Raw genomic sequence first — 11,573 nt, forward strand, 5'->3', positions numbered from 1 at the left:
CATGGAGGAGTCACAGGTAATGGTCTCCTGCCTGTCCCTCCTCATCAAGGAGCATCCAGAGGGGATGGGTATCTGTGTCCTACAAATAAAAAGTGGCTGTGGCCCCAAAAAGTCCATAATTTCAGCCGGTGAGTGGTGGGGAGCTCCAGGCTGTTGCTGGTGGCTGGTGCTGGGATATTCCAGCTCCTGGGTAGGACTTTTCCAGTGGCAGCGGCTCAAAGTGACCCCTTGTGGGATAAAAGCTGGAATAGCTCATCCTCTCATGGTGAGGACGGACACCGCATCCATCTCTGCCTGGCTGGAGAGGTGGAAGGTGCTCCAGCAGCAGGAATGTCAGTGTTGAGATCAGGGAATTCCAGCTTAGCTGGTGGCCATGCAGGATAACAGCTCACGTTGTCTCTCAGTGCTTCCCAACGACTCCTCATCCCAGAAAAATCAGGAATGCCAGGAATAATCAGTTTCATTCATTCACCACAGCTAAATTCATTCACCACCATAATTAAACTCATAAAGGGGATTTTAAAAAATCAGGAAACCGGGAGCTGCTTCCTAGAGATGCTCCTTTCCAGGAACAGCAACACGTGCATGGGAAGAATTCCCAGGTGCAGCAAGGCTGGGCTGGAGGAGTGGCTGGTTCCTTGCATCGTCCTTTGGTTGGATTTTGGTTGGTTGGTGGGTGCATCCTTCCTTCACTCCTTAGTTTCTTGGCCAGTGGTTGGTTGGATTTTGGTCATTGGTTGGTTGGGTTTTGGTTGGATTTTGGTCATTGGTTGGTTGGGTTTTGGTTGGATTTTGGTCATTGGTTGGTTGGTAATTAGTTGGGGTTTTAGTCATTGGTTGGTTGGTCAGTCGTTAGTTGGTTGTCATTGGTTCTTGTTGTTGTTGGCTGGGTTTTGGCTGTTGGTTGTCAATTGGTTTGTCATTGGTTGGCTGGTTTTTGGTTGGTTGGCCATTGGTTGGCTGGTTCGTTGGTTGGTCATTGGTTCTTGTTGTTGGTTGGTTGGTTGGTTGGTGGCTGGGTTTTGGCTGTTGGTTGTCGATTGGTTGGTCATTGGTTGGCTGGTTTTTGGTTGGTTGGTTGGCCATTGGTTGGTTGGCCATTGGTTGGCTGGTTCGTTGGGTGGTCATTGGTTCTTGTTGTTGGTTGGTTGGTTGTTGGCTGGGTTTTGGCTGTTGGTTGTCAATTGCTTGGTCATTGGCTGGTTGGCCATTGATTGGCTGGTCATTGGTCTTTGGTTGACTGGTCACTGGTTGGCCATTGGCTGGTTGGTCATTGATTGGCTGGTCATTGGTCTTTGGTTGACTGGTCACTGGTTGGCCATTGGTTGGTTGGTCATTGGCTGGTTGGCCATTGATTGGCTGGTCATTGGTCTTTGGTTGACTGGTCACTGGTTGGCCATTGGTTGGTTGTTTCCCCAAAACCAAGGCCCATTTTCAGCCCCTCGGGTGTTCCCAATTTCCCAAAGAGCAGCTCCCAGGGCTCATTCCCAGTGTCCTGGACATTCCATGTCCTGTTTCAGGACGACACCGACATCAACATCGACTGTGCCGGTGACGACAGACACCCTTCCAGGAGGGTGTGCAACGTCAGCTACCCCTTCTTCCGAGCCAAGGCCAAGGTAGGACATTCCCAACTTCCCACTGTGCCGTCTCATGGACCTTCTGTGCCCCCAGGATCGCATCTGGGCAGCCCTGAGCAGGATTTTGAAGACAAACTTTTGTTTTCTTCCCTTTTGGAGTTTGAAAGGCATCTTAGGGAAGCTGGGATGGTTGGGATCCTGCCCTGGTGCTCGGGAGAGCCCCAGAATCCAACCCAGCTCCTCCAGGGGACAGAATTTGCCTCCAATCCCATGGAAAAATTTAATGTTGGCTTCAAACCACAGATGGGAACTTCTCTGAGCTGATCCCTGCAGGATGAGGCTCCTTCCCCGCCTGAGAGGTTTTCCTTGCTCTGAGGTGCCTCTGGATCCTGCTCAGAGCCAGTCCAAGCCCCCCTGGGTGGTGGCATCATCCAAAATGGTGCTCCCAGTATTTGGGATGAGCCTGGATCCAGTTTATCATTTTTATCAGCCATAAATCCTTGGGAAACATCAAGTTCAGGGTTCATTTGGGAAAAGAACAGTGGGGAGATCCGCTCAGGATCCGCATGGAATCCCACCTGCCACCCGTGGGGAAAGGGACCAGCCCAAGCGGGATCTGGAGTTAAAATCTCCCCAGCTCCTGTATCCGTCTGAAACCTTTCCTGGATTATGACGGATGAGCCTCAGGCACCCGGCTCGGCTTTAAAGCTCCCAAAAATCCCAGCGGGATGCCTGTGGCTGCAGGAGGAGCTGGCTGCCCATGACCTACGGGGTCGGGAATGCGTCCCTGGGCCGTCAGGTAGCGCCGCTCCTGCCAAAACAAAGACAGGCTGGAAATGGAATTTTGGCTCCGGAGCCGCGGGAGCTTTAATATTCCAGTCAGCTGTGCCGGCCCAGACGGTTTGAGGTCACTGCAGATGTGACATTTATCACATTTATCCCGTTTTATTGGGCTGGGCTCTCTCCAGCTGCCTCCCCTTCCCGCCGATCCCGGGCCTCTGGAGGGATCTGCTTCCAAAGGGAGCCGCTCGTGGCTCCCATCCCAGGGGCTGAGAGAATTCCTGCAAATCCTCTCTGCCTGGGAAGGCTCTGCTCGGTCCTGGTGGGATTGGGAATTGTGTCTCCTGCAGGGTCCCCCGCTGGCCCCGCTCGGCACTCGGGATTTTGTTCCCTGGGATGTTTTTCCCTGGGATGTTTTTCCCGATGTTTTTCCTTTCTCCGCAGGTCGCTTTCCGCCTGGATTTTGAATTCAGCAAGTCCGTCTTCCTGCAGAGCATGGAGGTCTACATGGTTGCCAGCAGGTCTGGGGGTGCTTTTTCCCTCTGGAATCACAGGATCATGGAATGGTTTGGGCCATCCAGTCCCACCCCTTCCCCCATCCCAGGGTGTCCAACCTTGGACAATTCCAGGGATCCAGGAAGATTTTCTGGGCACCCAAGGATGCAGCCAGCTTTCCTTGGGATTCCTTCCTCCGGAGCCAGAGGTTTTCCATGGAATAACCCCGTGGAGATCCATTTGCTGTGGGTTATCCCAGCCCTGTGCTCCCAAACCTGGCTATTTTTGTTTATCTGGGAATTTACGTCCATGATTTTTCCATGCCTTTGGAAGCTGCTGGGGTCTGCTGGGTCTCCAGCCACTGCTGCTTTCTCATCCATGCTCCCACCACAAATATTTCCCAGGAAAAATATATCCTAATAATTTTACAAAGTTCTCCTTACTCCCCATTCCTGCACAGGTAAATATTTCCCACAGGGAAATGTGGGAAATCCTGCAAAAAAAGGGAAAAAATCCTATGAGGAAAGGGAAAATGGTGTGAGGAAATGGAAAATCCTACAGAGAAAGGGGAAAATTAAATCTACTTAATATTTATTAAATTAGTAATAAATAATTGAACTAATTGACTAAATTATTAATATTAATTATTTATATTTTTTAAAAAAAAATTTTCACCAGTTCCTCTACACCACCCTAAGCTGCCGGGGGTGAGTGAATCATTTGAATGACGAAATCATTAAAAAACTCTGAATCATTTTGATGATGAAAATCCCAGAACAAAACCCTGCTTAGAATCAAAAAGCAAAAGAAGTTCAGCATTCCCCAGAACAATTCCCAGCGGGATTTGTCTCCCGCCTGACCCCTGGCCCGGCTGCTGTTGCAGTGACAGCGAGGAGAAGGAGAGCACCAAGGAGGACAACGCTGCCCACCTCCACTTCCAGCTCAAGTACGAGGCCGACCTGCTCTTCACCAGGTGAGGGCTTCGGGATGGGCTCATGGATTGGGAAAACCCCTTGGGAAAACCAGCTGGGAGCAGCCTTCGAAGCCAGGTTTAATTTGGGATTTTATTGGAAAAACAGGAGCCGTAAAGTCAGGGAGAGCTTTTTATAAAACCGGCGAGGCGCGGAGAGCTGGGCCCTGCCGCTGTTTAAAGGCATAAATTTTATTAAAGAGGTGTGAGGGTGAGTTTTTATGGGAAAAAAAAAAGGGAATTCTTGGAGGTAATAATGGCCATAACAGGTGCTCCTGGCGTCTGGGCCGGGGGCCATCCCACAAAACCATCCGAGGGAAGCTCAGCTGCGAGAGGAGCATGGAATCACCGGGAATTCGAGTCTGGGACAGCCAGGGGTGAAGGCAGAGATAATTTAGGAAGCTGCTGATGGGAAAATCAGGGATCCCAAAGCACATTCCCTGGCGCTGCTTGCTGGAATTTTTCCGGGGATTTTTCAGCCCTTTGGTCATTTTATATTTTTTTTACTCGGACGCCAGGAATAAAATTCCTTTAATATTGAGGATTTATGGGGAGCGAGGGGATTCTCCAGTTCGGAATGAAGAGAAAACCTGGAGGGAAAGAAGAGCACGGAAAAGATCAAATTTGGGAATTTTGGAGTGGAAAAGGAGGGAGAGAATTTGAAAGAATGCGGGGGTTTGGGGCCATCACAGGTGCTCCCGAATGGGTTCCCACAGGATATTCCTGGCTCTTTTCCCGCCTCTCCAGCTGCAAAGCAGGGATTGATTTACCTCCTGCGACATCCAAACCTCATTCCAGGGCCTGGAATGGCTCTGCTTTATGAAAGAGGCGAGAAAATCCTGCAAAGAAAGGGAAAATCCTAATAAAGAAAGGGAAAATTCTGCAATAGAAGGGGAAATCCTGCAAAGAAAGGGGGAAATTCTATACAGAAGCAGGAAAGTCCTGCAAAGAAAAGGGGAAATCCTACAAAGAAAAGGGGAAATCCTGCAAAGAAAGGGGAAATCCTACAAAGGAAGGGGAAATCCTTCAAAGAAAAGGGGAAATCCTACAAAGAAAGGGGAAATCCTACAAAGAAAGGGGAAATCCTACAAAGAAAGGGGAAATCGTACAAAGAAAGGGGAAATCGTACAAAGAAAGGGGAAATCCTACAAAGAAAGGGGAAATCCTACAAAGAAAAGGGGAAATCCTGCAAAGAAAAGGGGAAATCCTGCAAAGAAAAGGGGAAATCCTGCAAAGAAAAGGGGAAATCCTACAAAGAAAGGGGAAATCCTACAAAGAAAAGGGGAAATCCTACAAAGAAAAGGGGAAATCCTACAAAGAAAGGGGAAATCCTATAAAATTATAGGATTAATTATTTCCCTATAGAAGGGAAATCCTACAAACGTCTTTGTCACCCTTTGTCCCACAGGACGTCGAGCCTGGACTATTTTGAGATCAGATCCAACAATTCCCTGGATGGATCCAACCCCATCGGGCCCCCCTTCCACTGCACCTTCACGGTGAGCAGGAACCGCATCCCCGAGTTTTCCTGGATTTGGGATCTGCCCTGGGAGCCAGGATCTCCATCCCCCGATCCCAACACATCCCTGTGCTCTTCCCTGGCAGCTGCAGAACCTGGGATTCTTCCCGGTGCAAGGGGTGACCCTAAAGATCACCGTGCCCGTGGCCACCCGGGCGGGCAACCGGCTCCTGCTGCCCACGGAATTCCGGGCAGACCAGGTAGGATGGGATTCCGGCTTAGGATGGGATTCCAGCCCGATTTAGGATGGGATTCTCACCCAGTTTAGGATGCAATTCTGTCCAAGGTTTGGACAGGATTCCAGCCTGATTTAGGATGGAATTCTAGCCCAGTTTAGGATGGGATTCAGGCCTGTTTTGGGATGGGATTCTGTCCCAGTTTTGGAGAGGATTCCAGCCTGATTTAGGATGGGATTCTGTCCCAGTTTAGGATGGAGTTCTAGCCCAGTTTAGGATGTGATTCTGTCCCAGTTTAGGATGGAGTTCTAGCCCAGTTTAGGATGGGATTCTGTCCAAGTTTTGGACAGGATTCCAGCCCAGTTTAGGATGGGATTCAGACCTGATTTAGGATGGGATCCTGTCCCAGTTTTGGACAGGATTCCAGCCTGATTTAGGATGGAATTCTAGCCCAGTTTAGAATGGGATTCTGTCCCAGTTTAGAATGGGGTTCTAGCCCAGTTTAGGATGGGATTCTGTCCAAGTTTTGGACAGGATTCCAGCCCAGTTTAGGATGGGATTCGGGCCTGTTTTGGGATGGGATTCTGTCCCAGTTTTGGACAGGATTCCAGCCTGATTTAGGATGGGATTCCAGCCTGATTTAGGATGGGATTCTGTCCAAGGTTTGGACAGGATTCCAGCCTGATTTAGGATGGAATTCTAGCCCAGTTTAGGATGGGATTCTGTCCAAGTTTTGGATGGGATTCCAGCCCAGTTTAGGATGGGATTCAGACCTGATTTAGGATGGGATCCTGTCCCAGTTTTGGACAGGATTCCAGCCTGATTTAGGATGGAATTCTAGCCCAGTTTAGAATGGGATTCTGTCCCAGTTTAGGATGGGGTTCTAGCCCGATTTAGGATGGGATTCTGTCCAAGTTTTGGACAGGATTCCAGCCCAGTTTAGGATGAGATTCAGGCCTGTTTTGGGATGGGATTCTGTCCAAGTTTTGCACAGGATTCCAGCCTGATTTAGGATGGAATTCTAGCCCAGTTTAGGATGGGATTCTGTCCCAGTTTAGGATGCAATTCTGCCAAGTTTTGGATTGGATTCCAGCCTGGTTTAGGATGGAATTCTGTCCCAGTTTATGATGGGATTCAGGCTCAGTTTAGGATGGGATTCTGTCCCAGTTTAGGATGGGATTCTGTCCCAGTTTGTGATGGGATTCAGGGCTGGTTTAGGATGGGATTCTGTCCGAGTTTAGGATGGGATTCTGTCCCAGTTTAGGATGGGATTCAGGCCCAGTTTAGGATGGGATTCAGGGCTGGTTTAGGATGGAATTCTGTCCCAGTTTAGGATGGAATTCTGTCCAAGTTTTGGACAGGATTCCAGCCCAGTTTAGGATGGAATTCTGTCCAAGTTTTGGACAGGATTCCAGCCCAGTTTAGGATGGGATTCCAGCCTGATTTAGGATGGGATTCCAGCCTGATTTAGGATGGGATTCTGTCCCAGTTTTGGACAGGATTCCAGCCTGATTTAGGATGGAATTCTAGCCCAGTTTAGGATGGGATTCTGTCCCAGTTTAGGATGGAATTCTGTCCCAGTTTAGGATGGGATTCAGGCCCAGTTTAGGATGGGATTCAGGGCTGGTTTAGGATGGAATTCTGTCCCAGTTTAGGATGGGATTCTGTCCAAGTTTTGGACAGGATTCCAGCCCAGTTTAGGATGGGATTCAGGCCTGTTTTGGGATGGGATTCTGTCCCAGTTTTGGACAGGATTCCAGCCTGATTTAGGATGGGATTCTAGCCCAGTTTAGGATGTGATCCCAGCCCTCCAGCCACATCCCACAGTGAGCCAAACTCAATCCCAGCTCCAGCAAATCCTGGGGAGGTGCTGGGGATCCCTGATTCGGGACTGGGACACAGGAAAGCCACTGCCAAGATCCTGTGTTCATGCTGGAATTCCATTGGCTTCTCCCACAGGAAAACACGACCTGCAGCATCTGGGGGAACACCACTGACTACCGGAGAACCCCGGCAGAGGAGGACCTGTCCCGCACCCCACACCTGGTACTCACCTGCATGGGGCCAAGCCTGGCTCCAGGAGATCCCAAAACAGGGAAAAACCTGGAATAGGGATGGCCCATGGACGTGGGAGGGGCACACTTGAAATTTTTAGGAGATTTTTAAGCCCTTTGGTTGGTTTATTTTTATTTTTATTTTTATTTTCATTTTCATTTTCATTTTCATTTTCATTTTTATTTTTATTTTTATTTTTTATTTTTATTTTTATTTTTATTTTCATTTTCATTTTTATTTTTATTTTTACTTTTATTTTTATTTTTCCTCCCAGCCCCTGCAACTTAAGCCCCGTTCATACTCAGGATTTATGGGGAGCGAGGGGATTCTCCGGCTCACCAAGATCAGGATCATTTTTTTCCAAGGGAAAACTTGGAGGGAAAGAACGGCACAAAACCCAGCAAAATTGGGAAGTTTGGGGTGGAAAAGGGGGAGAAAATTTAAAGAATGTGGGGATTTGGCCACACAGGAGGACGGAGGTGGGATTCTCCCTCCCTCAGCACCTGCCAGGGATGAATCCCAGTGGGATTTTCCCTCCTTCTCCAGCTGTGATCCCACATTTCCCTTTGCAGAACCACAGCAACTCCGACGTGGTTTCCATCGACTGCGAGGTGAGGTTGGCCCCCAACGAGGAGCTGAACCTGCACCTGCGGGGGAATCTCTGGATGGAGTCCCTGAAAGCAGTGAGTGCTCCCCAGGAAATGCCGATTCCAGCCAGAAATCCCCCAAAGGAGCCCTCCCACCCCAAAAACCTGGGATTTTCCCTTCCCCAGGAAGCCCACGAATGTATGGGGTGGTTTTTGTTCCCAAATCCGCTTCTCCTGTTGGATCCACAGTGCCTCATTCTGGATTATTTAATTCCATAGTTTATTAATTAATTCAAATTTAATTAATCTAAACTCTCCTTTTTGCTGTGCCCCACTCCCTGCCTGCCCCGCATCCTCCTCTCCCATGGACACAAAGAGAATCCCTATGGATACAAAGCCAAGGGGATGGGATGGATCCTGTCGGGAATGGGGGCTCCTTTTCCACGTGGGATGGATCCCGTTGAGATTTGGGGATCCTTTTCCATTTGGGATGAATCCCGTTGGGAATGGAGGCTCCTTTTCCGTGTGGGATGGATCTTGTTGGGAATGGGGGCTCCTTTTCCACGTGGGATGGATCCCGTTGGGAATGGGGGCTCCTTTTCCACGTGGGATGGATCCCGTTGGGAATGGGGGCTCCTTTTCCCATGGTATGATCCCATTGGGAATGGGGGCTCCTTTCCGTGTGGGATGGATCCTGTTGGGAATGGGGGCTCCTTTTCCGTGTGGGATGGATCCCGTTGGGAATGGGGGCTCCTTTCCACATGGGATGGATCCCATTGGGAATGGGGGGCTCTTTTCCGTGTGGATAGATCCCGTTGGGAATGGGGGCTCCTTTCCATGTGGGATGGATCCCGTTGGGAATGGGGGCTCCTTTTCCATGTGGGATGGATCCCGTTGGGAATGGGGGCTCCTTTTCCCCATGGGATGGATCCTGTTGGGATGGGGCTCCTTTTCCGTGTGGGATGGATCTTGTTGGGAATGGGGGCTCCTTTTCCACGTGGGATGGATCCTGTTGGGAATGGGGGCTCCTTTTCCACGTGGGATGGATCCCGTTGGGAATGGGGGCTCCTTTTCCACGTGGGATGGATCCCGTTGGGAATGGGGGCTCCTTTTCCATGTGGGATGGATCCCGTTGGGAATGGGGGCTCCTTTTCCACGTGGGATGGATCCCGTTGGGAATGGGGGCTCCTTTTCCACGTGGGATGGATCCCGTTGGGAATGGGGGCTCCTTGTCCACGTGGGATGGATCCTGTTGGGAATGGGGGCTCCTTTTCCATGTGGGATGCTCATCCCAGCCCTCTCTGTGCAGCTGAAGTTCAAGGCACTGAAGCTCACCACGATCGCCGCGCTCCAGCGGCGCTTCCGGAGCCCCTTCGTTTTCCGGGAGGAGGATCCCAGCCGCCAGGTCAGCCCTGGGAGGGGGGGACCCAGAAATTTGGGATGCTGCCACACCCTGCCCTGATCCCACTGGGAGAATCCCTGTGGATGGAGGGACCCAGGTCTGGAAAATCTCGGTGCGGCTGCAGCCGAGCTCTGATCCTGGAATCTCTGGATTCCCCAGGGAAAACTGAGCCAAATCCCTGATGCAGCATTCCCAAAGGAACGGCTGCTCGGCATTCCCGCCATCCCCCTTTCCCCGCCATTCCTGCCTGGAATCCGTGGTGTTCTCTCTCCTGCAGATCACGTTTGAGATCTCCAAGCCCGAGGAATCGCAGATTCCCATCTGGATCATCCTCGGGAGCACCTTCGGAGGTCTCCTGCTCCTGGCCCTGCTGGTCCTGGCGCTCTGGAAGGTGAGCAGCCCCCAGGCCAAGGAATTTGGGGAATTTCTGGCGATTCCCACGCATGGAGGAACCCTCTGGATCCTCATCCAGCGCCCCACGAGCTCCTGGGCACCACCAAAAATCCTCAGAGCCTCCTCCCAAATCCCCTTTTCCATGTAGAAATGATATCCAGGACCAGCTTCCAGCTGATATCCCATGAAAAGCTCCTGGGATAGCAGCGGGATTTTTGTTTCTCTTCCCTCCCCACAGCTCGGGTTCTTCAAGAGCGGGAGCCGCCGGCGAGCGGCCGAGCGGGAGCAGAATTCCCACGGGATGGAGTGACTCTGCCGGGGCCAGGAGCCCCCTCCCAGCTCCGGAGATTCCCGGGATCCCGAGGGATTTGGGGGCTGAGCTTGGCTTTGCAGCAGGACCAGAGAACGCCCCTTGTGGGACAGCACTTAAAAGCCATAAAAAACCCCTCAAACCAACTGAAAATTCCCCAAAAATCTCCTCGGAGGGGCTTTCGACTGGGATTCCATAAAAAAAAACCCCTCAAACCAATGGAAAATCCCCCAAAAATCTCCTCAGAGGTGCTTCCAACTGGGATTCCATTAAAAACACCACAAATCAACCGAAAATTCCCAAAAAATGTCCCGGGAGGTGCTTCCGACTGGGATTCCATAGAAAAAAGACCTCAAATCAACCGAAAATTCCCAAAAAATCTCCTGGGAGGTTCTTCCAACTAGGAATCCATAGAAAAAAGACCACAAATCAACCGAAAATTCCCAAAAAATCTGGGATCTCACCAAGATGGCAGCAGTGGGGACGAGGGGACACCGACACGAGGGGTCCCTGACGTGGAGCTGGAAAACTCCTTAAAATAAAAACATTATCCCGAAAATCCCCCCTTGGATTGCTCCTTCCCGAGGCGGAGCTGTCGCAGACCCCGGGCTCTGCTGGCCACGGCTCTCAAACTGCCTTCCTTCGTCAAGAGGAGTAATTAAGCGGAGGCGTTAATTAGTCTGAATGCACTGAATGAAATTCTTGTGATTTCAAGCACCTTAAATGCCGAATCCCCGGGGTCCAGCTGTACATAATTCTTCTGAAAAACAGGAAGGAAAGGAGGGGGAAAAAATTTAAAATCCCGCCAAAAAAAAAAAAAAACAAAAAAAACCCAAAAAAACCCCAAAAATAAAACAAAACCGCAAAGTTAGGAATAATTTTGAAAAAATTTAAAATCGTGTAAAGAGTTAATTAAGAAGCAGTTTGATGAGTTTTGTCCCAGCAGAGCAGTTTGGGGAGCCCACGTGTATATTCCTGTACATAGCTGGTGCCATGGAAATCATGGAATTTTAAGGGCTGGAACGCCCTTGGCATAGCGGAATTATTTATGCTAATATTAATTTTATGGAGAAGAGGGAAGAGGATTTTTCTGGATGTGGGGCGAGGTTCGGGAAATACTGTTCCTGGTATTTTTTAAGGATTAAAAATATGGTATTTTAAAAATTCCTGGTGTCTGTTCCCTTCTTTTTTTCCGTGGATTTGAGGGGGGCTGCTCTGGGGCCAGGGCGGAGGGCAGATCCTGGAATTCTTCCATCATTTATTTCCATGGGATGTGAGGTTTTCCAAGGATGTTTTAAAGGGATGA

The 11,573-nt window shown here is 50.0% G+C and overlaps 1 protein-coding gene across 1 annotated transcript in view; it reads left to right on the forward strand.

Moving 5' to 3' along the window:
- The window catches only part of ITGA11 (integrin subunit alpha 11), a 41,989-nt gene extending 30,556 nt beyond the window's left edge, over window positions 1–11,433 (forward strand). The window contains exons 21-30 of the mRNA XM_050978582.1: window positions 1,521–1,619; window positions 2,805–2,881; window positions 3,739–3,828; window positions 5,234–5,324; window positions 5,431–5,544; window positions 7,480–7,566; window positions 8,148–8,258; window positions 9,472–9,567; window positions 9,842–9,955; window positions 10,196–11,433. Of these exons, the coding sequence (XP_050834539.1) occupies window positions 1,521–1,619; window positions 2,805–2,881; window positions 3,739–3,828; window positions 5,234–5,324; window positions 5,431–5,544; window positions 7,480–7,566; window positions 8,148–8,258; window positions 9,472–9,567; window positions 9,842–9,955; window positions 10,196–10,267 (951 nt within the window). The 3' untranslated portion in view covers window positions 10,268–11,433. The remainder of the gene's footprint in view (window positions 1–1,520; window positions 1,620–2,804; window positions 2,882–3,738; window positions 3,829–5,233; window positions 5,325–5,430; window positions 5,545–7,479; window positions 7,567–8,147; window positions 8,259–9,471; window positions 9,568–9,841; window positions 9,956–10,195) is intronic.
- Window positions 11,434–11,573: the final 140 nt, after the last annotated feature.

This window comes from Serinus canaria, chromosome 10 (genome assembly GCF_022539315.1).
Source record: "Serinus canaria isolate serCan28SL12 chromosome 10, serCan2020, whole genome shotgun sequence".
In the NCBI taxonomy this organism is placed as follows: Eukaryota; Metazoa; Chordata; class Aves; order Passeriformes; family Fringillidae; genus Serinus; species Serinus canaria.